Source organism: Lichenostomus cassidix, chromosome 5 (assembly GCF_008360975.1).
Source record: "Lichenostomus cassidix isolate B80296 chromosome 5, HeHo_3.0, whole genome shotgun sequence".
Taxonomy (NCBI): Eukaryota; Metazoa; Chordata; class Aves; order Passeriformes; family Meliphagidae; genus Lichenostomus; species Lichenostomus cassidix.
Window position 1 is genome coordinate 43,823,448 of NC_139486.1, and position 19,481 is coordinate 43,842,928.

At 36.8% G+C, this 19,481-nt stretch overlaps 1 protein-coding gene across 6 annotated transcripts in view; it reads left to right on the top strand.

Moving 5' to 3' along the window:
- Positions 1 to 17,938, top strand: part of CPT1A (carnitine palmitoyltransferase 1A) — a 38,687-nt gene extending 20,749 nt beyond the window's left edge. For all 6 annotated transcript variants that reach the window (XM_085062693.1, XM_085062696.1, XM_085062694.1 and 3 more), the window contains 11 exons: positions 620 to 707; positions 3,039 to 3,234; positions 3,770 to 3,958; positions 4,967 to 5,072; positions 6,885 to 7,001; positions 7,877 to 8,041; positions 8,775 to 8,909; positions 9,991 to 10,143; positions 11,194 to 11,298; positions 13,156 to 13,248; positions 14,813 to 17,938. In XM_085062693.1, the coding sequence (XP_084918819.1) occupies positions 620 to 707; positions 3,039 to 3,234; positions 3,770 to 3,958; positions 4,967 to 5,072; positions 6,885 to 7,001; positions 7,877 to 8,041; positions 8,775 to 8,909; positions 9,991 to 10,143; positions 11,194 to 11,298; positions 13,156 to 13,248; positions 14,813 to 14,899 (1,434 nt within the window). In that variant the 3' untranslated portion in view covers positions 14,900 to 17,938. The remainder of the gene's footprint in view (positions 1 to 619; positions 708 to 3,038; positions 3,235 to 3,769; positions 3,959 to 4,966; positions 5,073 to 6,884; positions 7,002 to 7,876; positions 8,042 to 8,774; positions 8,910 to 9,990; positions 10,144 to 11,193; positions 11,299 to 13,155; positions 13,249 to 14,812) is intronic.
- Positions 17,939 to 19,481: the final 1,543 nt, after the last annotated feature.

Sequence of the window (19,481 nt, forward strand, 5' to 3'; positions counted from 1 at the left end):
GGGCTAGTCTAGTGGGAGCTTAAGATGATGATAAAATCCTGAGTTGCCCTAATTTCTAGGTAGCAAAGATAGGCAAGGTAAATCCCATTTGAGTTTCTGTACTATCCATTGGCTATGTATTGAAGCAAACAAGTACTGTGGAGACAATTAAGTAGTTTTATTAAAGCTCATGGAACGGATGTGATTACTTGTATGTAACTACAAATCTGAGAAATGTGAACTTCTGTTCCTACACAGTCATAAATAGCTTAAAAGAATGAATTAAGGGAATGTGCTTAATGAATTAAGTGCATTCTTCATGTGTAAGTTTTGCATCCAGACCAGCCATGGAGGGCTCTTTGGATTTCAGATGCTGCCTGGCTTCAGTCTTCCCTCCTGAAGGGTGAGCTTTTGGTAGGAGGGGAAGAAACAATGCTACTGGAATGTCTGTGGAATCTCCCACATGTAGTTCAAGGAAAGACCATAAACAGGGAGGAAAAAGCTCAACACTGCATTAATCTATTATAACTGTTATTACTCTGAAGCTTGTGTTTAACCAGATCTTGGTGTTTTTTTCTTTACTTTTTAATTTTCTAGTTGTATATGCAAAATTACATTTTAATATACATTTACATCACAGATTCTTCTGTTGGGATCTCTTGTTCCACTCTGCTCAGCTCAGTGGGAAAGGATGTTTAATACTTCCCGGATCCCAGGAGAGGAATCAGGTAAGCCAGGCCAGCCAAGGAGAATAACCACCTTAATGGAATTCAGGGCTTGGTGTCTTTTCTACTAAAATTCTGGTTTTCCAGATAAAGATCTGACTGGCACTGGTGCACATCAATACTTTGTGTTCCAAGACTTGGGATGTAATGGATTGCTGTAGACTGCCTAAGATGTTTTTAATTTTAGGGAGATTTTGAAGCTTTTTCAGTGGTTTTTCACCTTTACTGAAATGAAAACGTAGCTTCAAAAAGCTGTTGTCTGCCCTGTTTTCTAATTTATAAATAAGCTTTACTTTCCTCCATTTTTCCAAGCTCAAGATGATTTTTGAGGTCTTAATGTTAAAAGTGGCATTTTTTCATTGCTTTTTTTTTGTTGCTTTTTGTTGTTGTTTTTCCTAAGTTTTGTCACTGTGAAGGGAGTCAGATTGCATCTAGAAGGACTTACCATTTGTAATCAGCAGATGGAAGAAAACATTGCTGTTCATTTTCTTAACTCTTTGAGAATTTCACAGCAGATTTTAATGGAGACTTGTGTTGTGTTTTTCTACAAAAGCTTAAGCTATTGGTTTCTCTGGTCTGTTCATGTTCTGAAGAGCCTCTTGGAACTGAGTTCACATGTTTACCCACCACTGCATTGTTATGGCAGCATGACAGTGAAATACAAACAGGCAGCATGACAGTGAAATACTGTTTAGTCACCTCCTTTGGTAATGCATGTACGGGCTGTCACTTGAAGACAGGATATGTTTTTTTTACTTTCTGTGAGACCTATAACTCACTCTTGCATTTCAAACTGCCTTTCAGTATTACTCCCACTCAGCTACAGAATTCAAACCAGAGAGTTTCTAAACAGACACAGGGATGTGCCCACACTTCCCTGCTAGAGGTCTGACATTTGCTGTGCTGTGAGAAGTTGGATAAGGGGAGAAGTGGCATTGGGTAGTGGATAAAGGAGTAGGTGCATGTGTCAGATAAGGACTTTGCTCTCAGTTCTGCTGCTGCCCTTTGCTAGATTGGTGAGTTTTTTTCCAGCTATGTCTCAGCTGGCTTTGTCTGCAAATGAAGGAAAAGACATCCCTGGTGTGATTACTCCTTGTCATGACCAGTAGATAATAATAGATGAGCAGTTTTTTAAATATCTGTTATACAACTGTAGTCTATGAGCTACTGTTATTTAGAATACTTCAGTACATCAAGTACTAAGACTTTTCCCCTTCCCTGTCCTCGTAAAATAGAAGGTGTAAACAGTTTACATTTAGCCTTGGATTTGGTGTTCATTCAGTCTAAAATGAGTTTTGCACAAAAGTGTAGAAGTAGCTCATTCTAACCAGCACCTGATTAAAATACATCCTGTATATCTTAGTGGTTCTCCTCAGTTTCTCCTGCTTAAAGACTTTCAAATTGTCAGTATCATAGTAATTATCTTATTTTCCTCCTAAGCACTTCAAATTTCCTACTTTTCCCATTTTTCTTTGTTTCTGTTTCTCTAAAGGAAAAACAATTGTGTCATTCTGTGTATGTCTAAGTGAGTTGCAAAGACATTCTTCACACATCCTCATGAGCAGCTTGATTCCTCACCCCCTGATTTCAATTATTTTGTGTATATTACTGTTCCTAAGAAAAAAAAAGAAGAAAAAAAATTGGTGAGATGCCTTTATATTAATGGCTGGTAAAATCTTAGTGAACATTGTATCCTGCCACTTGAGCAGCTGTTAAATCTTCGTGAATTTTAACTGAATTAAAACATACTATGGAGTAAACCACTTCGCCTGTGGTTTGATACACCTGCATGACTAAATTCGGGCTTATCCCATTTAAGCCGTATAAACAATAAAATGAGGAAAAAATTATGGCATAGCTTTCTGCTTCACATAACATTGCACATTTTGGCCTTCTATGGAGTATTCATTCTGCCTCTGGCAGGACAAATGTAAACAAAAGCTGATGGTATGAATGTTGGGTTTCTTAAGACTCTCCATGAGTCGTCCAGCGCTTAAATGCACGTGACTTAAAAATACTTTTCCTTATACTCATCTAGCATGTTCTTTGCTGACACAGCTTCATCCAACTACATAACTAGTACTCATTTTTCAGATACAGAAATACAGATTTAGTTGCTTAACGCAGGCCTCCAGTGTGGAAACTGGTGGTGCTATATACACAAATGATTGTCAGGTCGGGGTATTTGACTGTTTCATGCAGGGAATCTTTGTGATGAAATAACATGGGGTGCTGAAATACCTTGTAGTGCATGCAATAGGCATTGGATGTGATTTAGCACATTAGTGTTTTGAGTCTTCAGCTTTGTGTTCACATAAGTGATTGCATTTCTAGATACCCTGCAGCATGTGAAGGACAGCAAACACATTGTTGTGTATCACAAGGGCCGTTACTTCAAAGTGTGGCTGTACCATGACGGCAGATTGCTGAGACCCCGAGAAATTGAACAGCAGATACAGAGGATTCTTGAGGATGATTCAGAACCTCAGCCTGGTGAAGAGAAACTTGCAGCTCTTACTGCAGGAGATAGGTATGGTGGTAATTATTTTTTAAATAAGTTTAGAGTTCAGAAATTATTGCGTAACGTAATCATTGAATTTTGACTAACATTTTCAAATAGTCTGCAAGTCAGTTCTTTAGACCCTGGTCACTGATTTTGTATACTGATGATGTGTAACGGTGCTTCAGCAATTCGTGACTGTGTGGAGTTAAAGGGAATTTTGCAGTGGCAGCACTATATGTGGATTATTGTTTTTATTGTTGTCTTCATCCTTATAAGAGATACTTTATTTTGTTTAGTTTCAAGTGTAGAAGATCTATGCTGTAGGTATTGCATGTGCAGAAATGTTGAATTTCTGAGGATGAAGTTTTGCATATGTTGAATTGGTGCCTAGGATTACACTGTGCAAGTATTGTCAGCTTTTCTCAGCTCCCATAGTTTAAATGCACTGAAAGTAGTTGTGTCAAATTCCATAGAAGTAGGAGGAATGTCTCAGCGATTTTAAGTGTAATAAAACATTGACAAATTTATGTAAGCTGGCTATAAACCAATTTTTTTTTTACAGAGTACCATGGGCTAAGGCTCGTCAGGCTTATTTTAGCCGTGGAAAGAACAAGCAGTCCCTAGACGCTATTGAAAAAGCAGCATTTTTTGTGTCATTGGATGACGTTGAGCAAGGTTACAAGAAAGAAGATCCAGTGAGGTCACTGGATGCATATGCAAAATCATTAATACATGGCAGATGCTATGACAGGTGCAGTATTGACTGTGGAAAATATCTTCCTTTTCTTTTAGACTTTGGCTAATACATACAAATTAGTGATGACTTGTAAGTTGGTAAATTTCATAGAATCACAGAAGGGTTTGGGTTGGAAGGGACTTTCAGAGATGATCTAGTTGCAAACCCCTTTGCAACAGAAAGGGACAGCTTTCACTACATCAGATTGCTCAAAGCCCAGTCCAGCCTGACCTTGAACATTTGCAGTGACAAGGCATCCACAACTTCTCTGGACAATCCGTTCCCATGTCTCACCAGCCTATTGCATAAAATATATCTCCATTATAACACATCTAAATTTACCCTCCTTCAGTTTTTATCTGTTTCCCCATGTCCTGTTACTATGAGCCATGATAAAAAGTCTTTCTCAACTTTTCTTATAAGCCCTCTTTACATATTGAAAAGCTGCAAGGAGGTGTTCCCAGAGCCTTCTCCAGACTGAGCAAGCCCAGCTCGCAGCCTTTCTTCATGGGAGCAGTATTCTAGCGCTCTTGCCATTTCCATGGCTCTCCTCTGACCCAGTCTAACAGCTCCATGTCCTTCCTGTGCTGAGAACCCTGCAGCTGGACACAGCTCTCCAGGTGGGCTCTCCCCAGGGTGGAGTAGAGGAGCAGAATCCCATCCCTGGCCCTGCTGGCCATGCTGTTTCTTAAGCAGCCCAGGACATGATTGATTTTGTGGGCTGCCAAGTGCACATTGCCAGCTCATGATGATTTTTTATACCCAAGTCCTTCTGTGCAGGGCTGCTCAATCCATTCATCCATCAGTCTGTTGATCCTGGGCACAGGTGCAGGGCCTTGTATTTGGCCTTGTTAAATTTCATTAGGTTCAAATTTCTGTCTGTTTATTTAAATGTTATTAAATAGAAAAAAAATGATAAGAGCTAGTGGATTTGAATGTGAATTTTAGAGAGCGAGGAAGTTACAATATAAAAATGCTTTTGAAGTACACAAAACCATAAAGAGATACTGATTTCTTTTGTAGGTGGTTTGATAAGACCTTCACTCTTATAGTGTTCAAAAATGGCAAAATGGGTCTGAATGCAGAGCACTCCTGGGCAGATGCTCCTATTGTTGGACACCTGTGGGAGGTAGGTGTTTTGGTACAAAGAACTAATGCAGAAGATAATGTGATATGGTATTGAAGCAGCCCTGAGGGTCAGCAGCTCCTTTCAGTCCCTTGCATTCACATTGCTGATGAGTGACATGGGGCCTATGTCTATAGCAACTGTAGAATTTCAAAAAGATCCCAAATCCGTGCTTAAAAGGTTATTCTTTGAAGGATAGCATTTTAGTGACCGTAGATGTTCTTCACAAAAAAGTGATATGACTCCCTGTCTAACTTGGTTATAGTATTTTTTAAATAAATCCATTAAAAAAAATCCATAGGTTGTTGCCTCTTTGATATGGCATTGTATTTTTTGTACTTGCTCCTAAAGCTCTTAAGAATTCTTGTGCTATAAAAATCCCATATTTACTTTTAAAATTTAAAGAAGTTGTACAAGGCTTAACCTTTTCTCTAAGCATTGTTTGATAAACTGCAGATTTATATGCTGTTGACATTATCTCTTCTATTTATTTGTAATGAAGGGAATAAATGCACTTTGCCAGGTCTGTTCATCCTGAGTTTAGTTTATTACTTGAAATCCTATTTGATTTTTTTTTTTTCTTTTTGGATGTTAAACCTGTAAACAGCTATGTGACTCAAATCTATCAAAACTATTTCATAAATACTAGTTAATTCTGATTTCACATGTATTTGTGCAAATGGGTCTTGGGTCTGTTTGGTCCCCCAAGTAATTCCCTAGTTTTATTATAGAAGTGTTTCCATGTAGCTTTTTTTTCGCAGAGGCCTCATTGTATTCTCCACCCAGGGAAGAAAAAAGGCCAAACTGATTTGAGACTTGACAATGCAGTGGAGACTATCTCAATGAGAGGGGGTTAATTTTTTTGCTTTTAATGAATGGTATTATATGCTTTAGTTCATATATCTGTACTTAATATTAGTTGGAACATTTGCTGCTAAGAATTAAGATGACTGAAACAAAATAAGATCTAATTTTCTAGAAAGCTATCTGTTGTTAGCTCTTCACAGATTGTCTGTTTTTAGAATAGAATGGACTAAGCTTTATTTCATAGTTGTCATGTTCTGACCACTAAGTGAAATGAGAAAATGAAGAGAAAATGGAATTAAAATAAGGGATTAGAAATAAATGATCAGGCTTTTTCTTTCCATATTGAGGAGATTCAAATCTCTTGGTAATTTTTTGTTGTTGTTGTTTCTGGGTTGTTTTTTTACATTAATGCTTGATATCTTGTAAGACAGAGCCTTTTATATCTGGTCAAGTTGTGTTGTTCATCTTGGAAACATTTCTTCTTTTCCACCCAAGAGCTCAAATGCTCGTGTAAAATAAACTGCAATTTTGAAGGGGATACAGATTTTAAAAATAATTGAATTCTTGCAGGGATTTGCACTTTCTCTGAAATTATTATTTCTTGATGAATAAGTTTTGACAGATAACAAACTTGAATAAATTCTCTAGAATCTGAATTGAGCAAAGATTGTGAAATCTAAGACTGAGTTTAGTTTTTTACTTCTGCTTAGTTTGAGGTGGGTTTTGAATTGAAAATTTTTTTATTAAATGAATAGCATCTAACAAAATGCACCAGTGTAATTGAATAAGTGTTTGGTGCACATCTGTTGTTTTCACAAGTGAAAATACCTTAAAATAAGAGGTAAAACTGAGGGCTTCACTTGGCAGTTGTTTTCAGTATTTGGAAATGGATTGTATATTGTATTCCAGTGCATAGTGACAATAGGTTATATTGAGTTCACAATGCAATCCCAATTCCACAGCAGTAAGTAGTGTGTTGCAATTCTGAAGAAGTATCATTCTTTGCAGAATGTGATGGCAACTGAGTGTCTTGAGCTGGGCTATTCAGAAGATGGACATTGCAAAGGAGAAACCAATCCAAGTATTCCTCTTCCAACCAAACTGCAGTGGGAAATTCCAGTAGAAGTAAGTACAGAAGACTTAATGGTTTGAGGAAGAAGCTTTTATTTTCCTCATCAGTCAAATAATTTACATGATCACTGATAACCCTGTAAATCAGCTTTAAATTCCTTTGGGTCCTGTAGGTTGTGTACTGCATGTGTAGACATTACTCAGTTTACTTAAAGTCAGGGGCTTTTAATATCAATCTTTAAAATTCTAGCTGGGAAATGCCAACATTTTACTAGAAGCTTTCTTGGCTGGCAGTCTGTCATAACTAAGTGGCCACCTATTTAAAATAGTGACTGTATTAAAATAAACTTTTATTTGCTGAGGTTTCATTACTGTTGTCACAACAACCACTTTTGTCTCATAATTCCTTTAGACCAGCTGTCTATTTTTTTGTGTTCATAGTTCTGTATGCCTAATAATGTTTGATTTTTTTAAGTTTTTTTTTTTTTTTTGCCTGAGTTCAAGAAAAACTACCCCACCTTTTTGAATTTTAACTTTGAATAAAAAGATAATGGTTGGTGATGTATTTAATTAAGCAGGTGTGGCAGCTTGGAAGCCACACTAGCATTGCCATTCTATAACTGTAGGTCATTCTTTTATATTCTCCTGATCTGAACAGTTTTCATGCTGGTGGGTTTTGTAAGTGTTATTTTTGGATGTGTAGTAGCTTAAAATTTTTTTATTAGCTTTTTGAATTCTAACATCCTGGCAAATACAGCTTCTCTTCTTTCTCTAAAGGGAGATTATTTAGGTAATGATGTTCCTGGCATGCATAGGGCAGCATTTCTTATTGATCAGTTAAAAATACCTGCAGTTTCTTAGTAATTCTCTCAAATGCTATGAATGCATGTGTATATATTTACAGGTGTTTCTTTGTTTATTTATTTAAGTGCCAAGAAGTGATTGAGAAGTCTCTGAGCACTGCCGTAGCTCTAGCAGATGATGTGGACTTCTATTCATTTTATTTTGATACTTTTGGGAAAGGACTAATAAAGAAAGCAAAAACCAGCCCTGATGCCTTTGTGCAGCTTGCCCTGCAGCTCGCTCACTATCGGGTAAGAACAGATTGTTTCTGGCTTACAGAGCCTCATTAAATTGGGTGTAACATGGCTGTGACTAAAACATGTGACTCTGTAGAGAAGTCTTGCACTGCTTGTACAAGGTTATTAAAGACATTCCCTGGAAATTGATACAAACCCTCAACAGATTACTAGCTAGAAATAGCTGGAAATCAGTTCTCCAAAGGTTCACATATTGATAAATTTCTAAATTTTTTTCTTCTGTTTAGTTGGTCTATCCCTAAGCATTTTGGACTAGAAAGAAGATACGACCCTTCTGGTAGCTGTGTTTATAATCTAAACAATGTTAAATTTATCTTTTAGATTGGAGTCACACATAATTCAGTAGTCATGGACACTCCCTAACAGGATTAAAAGAAATGCCTACCTGTGTTTTCTGTTAGTTCACCTTTTCTGTAATGTGCTCTCAGAAAAGATCAGTGTAGCAACATTCAGCTTCTCTTATAAACTGAAGAAGATTGAACATGAAATGCAGAGAGCAGTCCTTGCTAGTTTGGTTATTCTGTTAACATTTATCAAATCCTGCTGGTAATCTAATTTTTGTCTTTATCGTCTTCAGTTGGGTGGTCTAATGGTGGGCTACTGAAAACTTAATGTTAAGCTTAATTTGTGGACTTCCATATCCTGTGTGCTTAGCTTGGACTGTTGATTAAGAAAGAGGGGCTAAGTCTGGCTAAACATTTAAGCTCTTATTTTTCCCTTTTTCAAGGATATGGGAAAATTTTCTCTAACGTACGAAGCATCTATGACACGCTTGTTCCGAGAGGGCAGGACTGAGACGGTTCGCTCGTGCACTGTTGAGTCCTGTCGCTTTGTTCAAGCCATGGGAGACCCAAATGAAAGTGTAAGTTCGTGGTGTTGGTGCCTTATACAATTGGGAGAGGAGGTTTGGATTGGATATTAGGAATAAATTCATTACTGTGAAGGTGGTGAGGCACTGGCACAGGTTGTCCAGAGAAGCTGTGGATGCCCCATCCCTGGGAGAGTTCAAGGCCAGGCTGGATGGGGCTCTGAGCAATCTGGTGTAATGGAAGGTGTCCCTGTCCATGGCAGGGGGATTGGAAGGAGGTGATCTTCAAGGTCCCTTCCAACTCAGCCAGTCCATGATTCTCTGATAATTCATAAGGCACATGAGTTACCACTAGACAACCATGTAAGTCCCCAAATAGCTTTTTAAGCACTTAGAGTGATGCTTTTGTGGTTTTTAAGAAGGAAGAGCAGCATAAGGTAATTGTCCACATTTTTCTGTCAACAGAGCAGAAATTCTAGGCCATACCAAAAGAGAATGGCAGCACTTAACCCAATATACCATTATTTATTGTTCCTGAACTCCAGTAAACTGTGATTACCTGGGTGAAATTTTTGTGACTTATAAAATTCAAACACAGATTTGTAGAGCAGCTGATCTCATACCAGTTAGGCTTTCCTTTCTCAGAGGGAAGCAAGAATCATTCACCAGAAGGAAGTAGTTGCTCTTACATGTTCATTTCACTGACCAGCATTTATGAAACCCTATACCTTCAGTGTTGGGAGTTGGCCTTCTAAAATAGCTCTGGCAGTTAAAGCTTTTCTTGAATCACATTGAGATTTGCTCTCTATAACTCTTTAAGACCAGTATCTCTAGAAACCATAAATAATGCAGTAAACTTGAGTTGTAATCATGTTTGATTGTGGGGTTAGATCACACTTAAAATACAAATTAGTCTTCATTATGCAGTTTACAGCAGGTAATAGCTGACAATTGCTGATGCCTGAAATTGAATACGAGGTTGAAAAGCCAGAGGATCCTATTTGGGGTCAGTTGTCTTGTACTTGACCCTTAAGTGCTCAAGGCCTGAGAGCCATTGCTGTAACTTAGTTTCTGCACCTCCATCCTTAATGCAGTTCACTTGACTGAGTTTTCTTGACCTTTTTTTATTTGTTAGACTGAAAACAAGGTGAAGTTCTTTCGGCAGGCAGCTACCAAACATCAGCACTTGTATCGCCTCGCCATGACTGGGGCTGGCATTGACAGACACCTCTTCTGCCTGTATGTTGTGTCCAAGTACCTCGCTGTAGATTCTCCTTTCCTCAAGGAAGTAAGTGACTTCTGTTGATAACTCTTCATTGCAGTAAATAGTCCTTTAAATAGTCCTTTAGTCACTTAGTGTTTTGTGGGATCTGCTCAAGATACTTGTACACCTCTGGCTTAAAGGAAGAAGGTAAAATTTCAGCTATTGTTGTGTAACATCTGCTGATAGATTGTAAGTTATATGTAAGTTCCTTTATGTATACATTTATTGATGGACCTAGAAGAATGCTTTCAGTGAGCTTTTTAGCATAATACGTGTTACTAAAAATTGCAAGAAAGATATAGTCAGTATTAAAAAAAATATTTTTTGCTTTCAGGTTTTGCTCATTTTCAAGGGAGCACAACAGAGGCTGTGTGTTTTCTCTGAGACTTTTCTTTTTAAACTGTGACAAATTCACTTTAAGTTACTGTTAGTTGAAGGAGCTGTATATGGCATTAATGTCACTGTTTATTATTGTAACAAATTATTACTTAAACCTAGATTTTAAGGTTGGATTTTATACAAATAATTACATTGCACTGGTTCATTTTTTTCTGATTAATAAAAAATGTGTTCCAGCTTGCCTCAAAATTAAGCTACTCACATTTGTCTGCTTGCTCTCCTAAATGTGGTTAAGTCAAGAATAAAACAACTTCCGCAGTTTCTACAAACTTTCAAGATACATGTGTATTGTTAAGAGATTTTACAAGTTTCTATCTTGATGTAAGATCTTCCTGGGATTTGAATATGACTAGCAATGATCTTGTTAAAACAAGACCTGTTATGCCTAAGTTATGAGACTGTAGACCAGATCATCTTGTTTGAGGTTGCATTTCTATGTTTTATTCTCTTTGAGGAGTTGACATCACTTACTTATGTTAATGGTTTCCATATCAGAACAAGTTTAACTCTTTCTTCTACTTCTTCGTTGTTCATTCCATTGGAATGGGAACTGGAGTCATGCTTAATATTGCTTTATCAAGTGTTTTCTAACTTAAGTTGACTAGTTTTTGAGCAAGTTGCGTGTTACTAAACAGAATTTTATATATTTTTGCATCTCTTTCATATCTAATAAAGGTTTTGTCAGAACCTTGGAGGCTGTCAACGAGTCAGACACCACAGCAGCACATTGATCTGAAGAAGAACCCTGAGATGTTATCCTCTGGTGGAGGGTTTGGACCGGTGTGTTTCCTAAATACAAGTACACCCTAAAAAAGAGTTTTATTTTCAATTTTCCAGTCTACAGATTTCAGATCTGTAATAGCTTAATGCTGCATATCAAAAGTGTGGCTCATGCTTTTAAATGCATGAATTTAATGCTTTTCCATGATGTGGATGTGCTCAGAAAAATCTGCATCACCTTTTTCTGGTATCCCACTACAAGAATGGATTATTTTTAAGGAAACACAGTTATGAAATGTTGTACAGGGCTCCATGGCAGAGAGATCTGATGAAATTGGGGCTTTTGTCACATTACCTGTGCCCAGAGCTTCTGTACATCAAGCTGTTAGTACAGGGACAAATGCCTTATTATTTGAACTAGATTTTAAGGTTGAGATTTGTAAAAAGGTGTATACTTGACTTGTTCTTTATATTTCCTGCTTGATAAATAAATGTGTTTATGCATTCCTCCAGATTAAGCTGCTCATATTGTTCTGCTTGCCCTCCTAAGTGTGAAGAGTGGCCAAGTCAAGAATATAGCCCTGTTCTAGAGCTTCTGTAGACTTTGCAGGAATCAGTGTATTGTTAGAGATTTGACAGGCTGCTTACTTGCTGTAATGTTTTACTGGCATTTGAGCTTGGCTATTGGTGATAATACTGGTGTTAACAAGGTCTCTTAAGTAGCCCTTGTGGGGCTATAAGAGTAAATTAATCGGTTTTCAAAAAGCATTTCTGTTAAAAAAAAATGGGAGGCGTCACAGAAATTAGCGTGATGAGTCCAGTGTATTTTGGCTGGTCTGTCAGGCTGGAGACAGGGGAGTTAAATTATTATTATTTATTCATGTTTCTGATAAAGCTTTCAGTAGTTTTCGAAGTTGGAATGAGTTTGAATTGCAGTATCAAGGAAGCCTAGCTATTGCAATATTGCTTCTTCTTGAGAAACTGGCTTGCTCCAGCAGATTATTTAAGTCAGTATTCAAAATCCCCAAAAGGGAGTGGTCTGGCAATAGAATAGGGTTTCAGCTGCAGGAATTTCTTATATTGTTTTCCTTTTGTTTTTGTTTACAAAAACTGTGCTTTGGTTTGCTGAAGTAGCGCAGAGATTCAGTCCATCAGCTTTCCTCACAGGTGTTGTTTGTTGGTTTTTAAGCATTGTGTAGAATTTATCCCTGTAGCACTAACAGTGAGAAGACGATGAGGCTGCTTAGCAGCAGTGGCAGCAAAGAGCTGGAAAGTTGTGAATCCTGTGAGTGAGGAAAGAGGGGTGACATCAGGATAATCTCTGTTTGCCAAGCATGGTTTGACTATAACATCAGACTGAAATTTGGGACAGTTATTGCTACTAATGTTGACATTGGACCAGACCCCTGCTCATGATAGAGGTGTTCAGAGTCATGTTTGCTGCAGTCAGATGAAAAGTTGCTTTTGGGCAAGTTTTCGTAATACAAGGCTTTTACATTGTATTTGTTTACATTTGCAGAATGATCCCAGGAATCTGATTGTTTAGGTATACAACTGACCTATCTTACTCCTTGCTGCTTAAGCACTGAAGCTGTATTGCTGTTTAGGACCAGGCCTTCATAAGAGAAGCTCTTTGAATAAGTATTTTATTTCAAAAGATTAAAGCTAGGAAACACTACAGACAAATATGCAGAAAATGGTAATTCCATGCGCTTCAGATGAGACGAGAACTATTCCTTAAGTGGCACCAATCTTCAGAAATTATGCATTAAATGTAGAAGCTTAAGTTTTACTTGCAGAGAAATTGCAACTGATTTTAAAAACCATAAGAACGTTTTAAGTGTGTGTAAGTTGATTGAGGAAATGAAGGAGAAAGAAGAAGTTTAAAACTTAATTTTCTCTTCTTTCCTCCCATAGGTGGCTGATGATGGTTATGGTGTTTCTTACATTATCTTGGATGAAAATTCCATCCATTTCCATGTCTCCAGCAAAATATCTTGTTCTGAGACGGTAAGCCAGTACTTTTCTATGGTTTACTAAAATCTGTTCTGATGTCTGCTTATAGAACTGTTCTACTCGTTGTCTAAAAACTATCGTAGAACTTGAAACATACTGTTACAAGGTGTTTTTTCTTACTCACTATATGCTGTTTTGCGGAAGTTTTTTGCTTCCACTTCTATAAATTTAATAGTTTCATGATATTCTATATTCATGATATTCTAGTTTCATGACTAGTTTCATGATACCATATTCTATTTCACTTACACTTTAAAGCATAAAGAAAACATGTGGCATGGGTCATCTTTACACATGTGTAAGTTCCCTGCTACTCATGCAAAATGGTCATATGTGTCCCCTAAACAGTAAGATGGGCATCTCTTGGGTTTTGTTATTACAGTTTTTATTTGATTTTTCCCTGGCTGCACTTGTAAAGACAGAGTAAAATGTATGCTACCTATTAAGCCTTCTTGGTTTAAGTAATACTGAAAGAAGCTGACCCAGAAGTTATAATCTGTGCTTCAGAAACATTATCCATTGAAAATTTATTAAAATAACACCCATTATTAGAATACAGTCGATGTGACATGTTCAGTGTCCTGCTGTTGTGGAAGCCTCTGTGAGTGAGCTTCAATTCATCCTTCCCCTTTATATTTTTATGACTTTACTAAACATATTGAGTTTGTTTAGGGTTACATAGCTGACCTAGTTTTCCTCTTTTGACCTTAACATCCAGGAGATCATAGTGCCTTTGGTTAATCATTAAAGATTAGGAAATAAAACCTTGTTTTTTCATAGCTGAAATTGTTCTTCAGTTGCCTCTTAGCTTGTACTTTAAATTTCTCTCTTGTTCTTTTCACCTACTACTCAAGTCAAAGGTCCATAAAGAAAAGGCAGCATTTCATGTGTGCAGCCTTGACATTAGTAGAGTCACTGTAGTAAGTGCTGTAATGTAGCTAATCATTTGTATTTTTAATCTTAATTTCTTTCTTGTAACATTCGTCTAGGACTTAGAATAAACAGAATGAGTTCCTATTTTGTTTACACTTTGAAAATGGTTAGATTCATTTTCAATACTTTTTTCAATGGCAAATGATTCAGCATTTCTGATAGGAACTCAAATGAAAAGCATTTTTCTTCTCTTTCAGTACTTCTTGGTCATTAGTCATACACTCACTGAACTTGGTCATTAGCCATACACTCACTTTGTTTTCTGGAAATGAACTTGTGCAAAATCTTGTAGGAAAAGCAACATCAATCCAGTGATTTTTAAGTAACAGAAAGCTAGGCAAGCATCTGATTTCAAAAGGATATGATCTAACTGTATATAATTTCTGACTGTAAGAAAGTAAATGCATGATGAATAACTCATTAGTCAGTAATAGCATTAACTTGGATTCCTTTCTGTAGTGTTAAAATTTCTGTTACTTAAATTCCCCATTGTATGGTAAAATACATGCCCAAATTCCGTAAGCTCCAAAACTACAAAATGTTAGAAGGCTTCTTCTTTTGCCTGAAAAATAACTGTTGATGGACAGTTCACGTATTTGGTTTTGTTGTTTGTTTGTTCCTAAAGGATTCTCATCGCTTTGGAAAGAACATTCAGAAAGCAATGGTTGAGATCATGAGTTTATTTAACCTTACTAAAAACTGTACAAAGTGATTTCCTTCCTTGGTGCCAAGCAATCTCCTGGTGATGGGGTGAGAACTCTTCTGCACAGTGAACAAGAGCAAGGTTTGTCAAAGAGTAGCTGGAGAAGAAACTGAGTCAACACCTTCTTGATCACCTATTAAAACCTTAGCAGTATATTAAATGTGTCTTTTTTGTTTTGGTTTGTTTGGGGTTTTTTTGGTCAGTAGTTTGGAAGAGCTTATTTCCACAGAGGATGACTTTTAAAATCTTGTATGTTTCTAGGGGATGACGCATAGTATCATTGCATGAAGTCGTGTATATTCTAACCTCTGCAGTTTTCTCCTAATTTGTATACACTTGCTTTTTTTTTTTTTTTTTTTTGCTTTAAATTAGTTTACTTGTTTCCAGAATCAAAGGGATAAAACACACCAACTTAAATACTAGAGAAGGTTAGATTTGCTATGTATTAATAGCAGAATGTTCTTCAGTGTATCTGCTGCTTTATGTAAATGAGTGACAAAACTTGTGGCTGTTTGCCTTGTTTGGTTTCTTTTGAGAGGTAAATTCTGTAAAACATACCAAAAAAATCCCTGCTCTGACCCACCTTAACATACTAAGTTGCAGAAATTTTACGGGTTTTGAAATTAAAAAAAAAAAAAGAAACCCAACCACTGGATAGTAAAATGTGTCCCCTCCTTAGCAGGTATCACATTTTTCTTACTGCTTACAAGCATGTTTGTGATGTTGATGTTATTTCTGTATAAATAAATGGACCTGTGTGCTTGTTCATGCAAGTGCCTTAGAAAATGAAGATCCTTAACCCAGGAAAAAGGCATATGCTGGGAGTTGTTTCACTGGTGAGGGAGGTGAAGTTGTAGTAATTCAGATCTGATTTTCAAATTACAGCTTGGGCTGAAGTGGCATGAGCAGCTGTGAATAGGTTGCCAAATGGTGCAGTTAGGTTTAAAGGTCTAATGAAGTGCTCCCATCTTAAGCAGGGAAAGTCAGTCCTTAGGAAGTGCAGGACTAACTTTGTTTCAGATTTACAGATATTCATGTGTTTGCTTTGGTGAATGGAGTTGGTGGTCACTTGAGTTTCTGGGTCGTGGGAAATGTTAATTGAGTTGAATGCAACGTATTGGAAACTCCACAAAGCACAGCTGCCTGTGGGCTGATCCAGTGCAGTTCTGCTTTCAGCCTGGAAGGACCACTGCTGCTTTGGCAACCATCTGCATGAGGAGGGCAACCTGTTAAAGCCATGGGAAATAGCTCCAGAGGGGGGAAATCATGGCCTTCTCAGCCCCCTCTTGGCAGATGCTCCTGGTCAAGCAGTTCCTACAGGATACTGGGAGAGGGGGGAAAGCTGTTTCACTCCAAAAGGAGCACGATGTTTCCAAGTGCAGAAATAAAATGGCTGCTACCAAATGGAGTAACTTTTGCATGATGCTTCTCTTCCCCAGGCTTTATAGGTGTGGTAACTTTTTTTTTAATGTCCTGCAGTGCAGTAAAGTGTACTTGTTGGCGCAACCATTGTTTTATTTTTGTTATTTCATATAAGGTACATGATGGTTACTAATACAGTGAATGATGCTTCTGAGCTCTGCTGGGCTTAAAAGACCCTTGGGGTGGATATAAAACTTCTTGTTAGACTTTGAATGTTTTCTGGCCAGTATTTCTCACTTTCTATGCCTCTTCATGTTTGTTTTTAGTCTGATCGAGCTATTAAAATGCCTGTGTATGTATGTATGTTTGAGGTGGGAACCCTCAAAAATCCAAGATGCGTGCTTACATAAATGTACAAATGCTCACAGGAATTGATCAAAGACGCTCTCACGATTTGATTAGGGTACAGTTTGTGGGAAGGGACACTTGGAAATAAGCCTTACTGCATCTGCCAGGCCTGGCACTTATCAAGCTACTGCAACAATTTTATAGTGATCTATTTTTGGAGCTGCAGAAATAATGCACTGGGGTTTTTTGGGGTTTGTTTTTGGTGTTGGTTTGTTTTTTAATTGACCACTGACCAGTCTGTGTTTAAATTAATGTGAGGGCATATTAGCTTGTAGGATTTTGTTTAAAAAACTAAAAGGTTTAGATTTGACTCTCAGGTCTTAAGTGTTTCTAGTCTAATTGTAGTTAGTGCAGTTATCAATGCAATTTTACATTCTTGGAGAGTAAGTATAATTGGCACAGAAAGCTGGTTTTTATTGTAAATGTTTAAAACATTTTGTGGTGTTAAATGTATCTTTTAAAATTTTGAAATAGATATAATTCCTAAACAGATATTTTATTTCTTTTTCTTTAAAATGTCAGCAGCATGTAAATAAAATATGTATGCTTTTTGGATGTAAATCTTAGAAATCCACGGTGAATGTAGGCTATTAATAAATAATTTAAATCTTGATGTTCAATATTGTGTACATACAGTGAAACTGCTTGGGATGTTTTTGCTCAAAGCCTTAGGAATGTAACTGAAATTACCTAGATTCAAATGAACCTTCTAGTACAGTGTACTTTATTGTAAAGTAAAATGTTCATATGCCAGTAAAACTACTAATTTGATACTAAAACCTTGAATCATTAATTCTCAATTAGTGATTTAGGAGATCAAACTTAGGGTTGAGGAGGTGGTTAAAAGTCAGGTTGGATGATAATAAATTTTTCTGTTTATTAAATAGCAGTGTGGAATTGGTGGAATATACCTCCAATGAGATTTTTCGAATTTATTCTTTCAGCTGTCTTGTGGCAGATATTAGGAAAGCATTAAGTCCATTTACAGGGTACCATTGTTCAGGATTAATACCATTCCCAGCTGAATATTCTTTTAAGCCTTGTGTCTTTTGCAGGACTAGGGAAGTGTGTGCCTGACCTTGAAAATCATTATTCTAATTCAGCCTTTGTACCAATTGTTTTCTCATGTAAAATATATTAATTTAAGTTAGCAGATTTTTTTTAATCTTGTTTAGTTACTTTACATCTATTGTTGGTTATTTACATCCAACACTTTGTCTCTATTTTCTACTTTCTTCTGTGACTTCAAAAAATGAAATAAAATTTCACAATTACCACCACTAAGTACAATGTTTAATACCTTTTGTATCTTCTTCCCAGCTCCCTTGCCGTAGTTGCTTGAAATTTAGGTCTTGTGAAACTATTGCTGTTAAATCCAGTTAGGAACAGTGGCAGTGAACTATTCAGTTTATTTTATCAGTGATTTAAATATGTGTTCTAGTTAATAGGGAATGTGTTAATTCCTTGTAGTTGTAGTTGTTCATGAAATCTCCCAAAGGAAGCTGAACGTAAGGATTCACCCTTGTCTGCCATCAGATTGTGTCCCCTTCTTTTTTCTGTAGTGATGCCACACAAAAATTTCAGTGTTCTGACTTCAAGCATTTTCTCTCTGGAAGGAACAGTCATACAGATAAATACAGATGTGATCAGATGTAAGAGTTGCTTTCTTCAAAGTTGAAGATAAAGAAAGTTTGTTAGTCTCTGCACCAGGACATAAAAATGAGATTTAGAAAGATCTTTCTTACCAGCTCACTTCCTCATATCCTTACAGTTTATCACACTAAATATGAATGTTTCCTTTATTTGCCCTTTTTCTTGAAGGTATTAGAATGAAATTCTGATCAGGTTAAAAATAATTTTATTGAAATAAAACTGATTGCTTGTTTCTGCACTGCTTGCTTACCTTCCTAAGCTGCTGTCTATATAAAGAGGAAGCACAGCACACACTGGTGAAGAGCAAATTGTTGAGTTCAAACAATTTAAATTCTGATTTGAAACTAGAAAACCAAGCTATAGTTGGTTCGTGTTTATGTTCTGTTTTCTGTTCGTTTGGTTTATGTTTGAAAACACCAATGTAGGTATTAAGTGTGCTGCTGTTATAGTTGTAAAAGCATCTGAACCAGAACTGTACACTGAACAGAAAAAAACAGAAACAATATTAATAACGTAGTATCTGTAGTAATGCTGAATGGGCCACAGCATATATATGCCTTCTTATGTGATGAAAATGTATATAGCTTCCCATTTTCAAGGTCTCTAAGCCATGGTTTTTGTTTAGTCATTTGGCTTTTAAAAAATGAGTAATACATAAAATAGTTAAAAGTAAAGATTTCTTCAGGTGTTCATATCATTCGTGTCTCCAGTTGTAGGTAAGAACAAATGTTTTTGAGGACCTCAAACACCCAAACTGGAGTCTGTTTCTCCCAGCAAGTCTGTTACAAAAGAATATTAATATTTCTTTCACAAGAATGTAAAGCTGTAGTGGCATCAAAGTCCTTTAATGATGTTGCAAAGTTCTTGGTATAAAACACTGATCTTTTTATAAACAAGACATGCTTTATTTTACGTACTAGAATCTTTCAGTGATATCTGTGGTTTACCTCAGACTAGTGCTCCTGTGTGTCATTAAATATTAAGTACACAGGCAAGGATATATGACCCTAGCATTCCCTGCCTATGGAGAGATGTTCTTTGCAACTTAATTGTTCTCTCAACATTATTGAGTTTTTCAAATAAAATTCCTAGGTATGCGCAAGATGAGTTACAGAAATTTGGGGTTTTCATGAAAGACATTTCTGGAAGGTACTGGAATTTTGTAAAC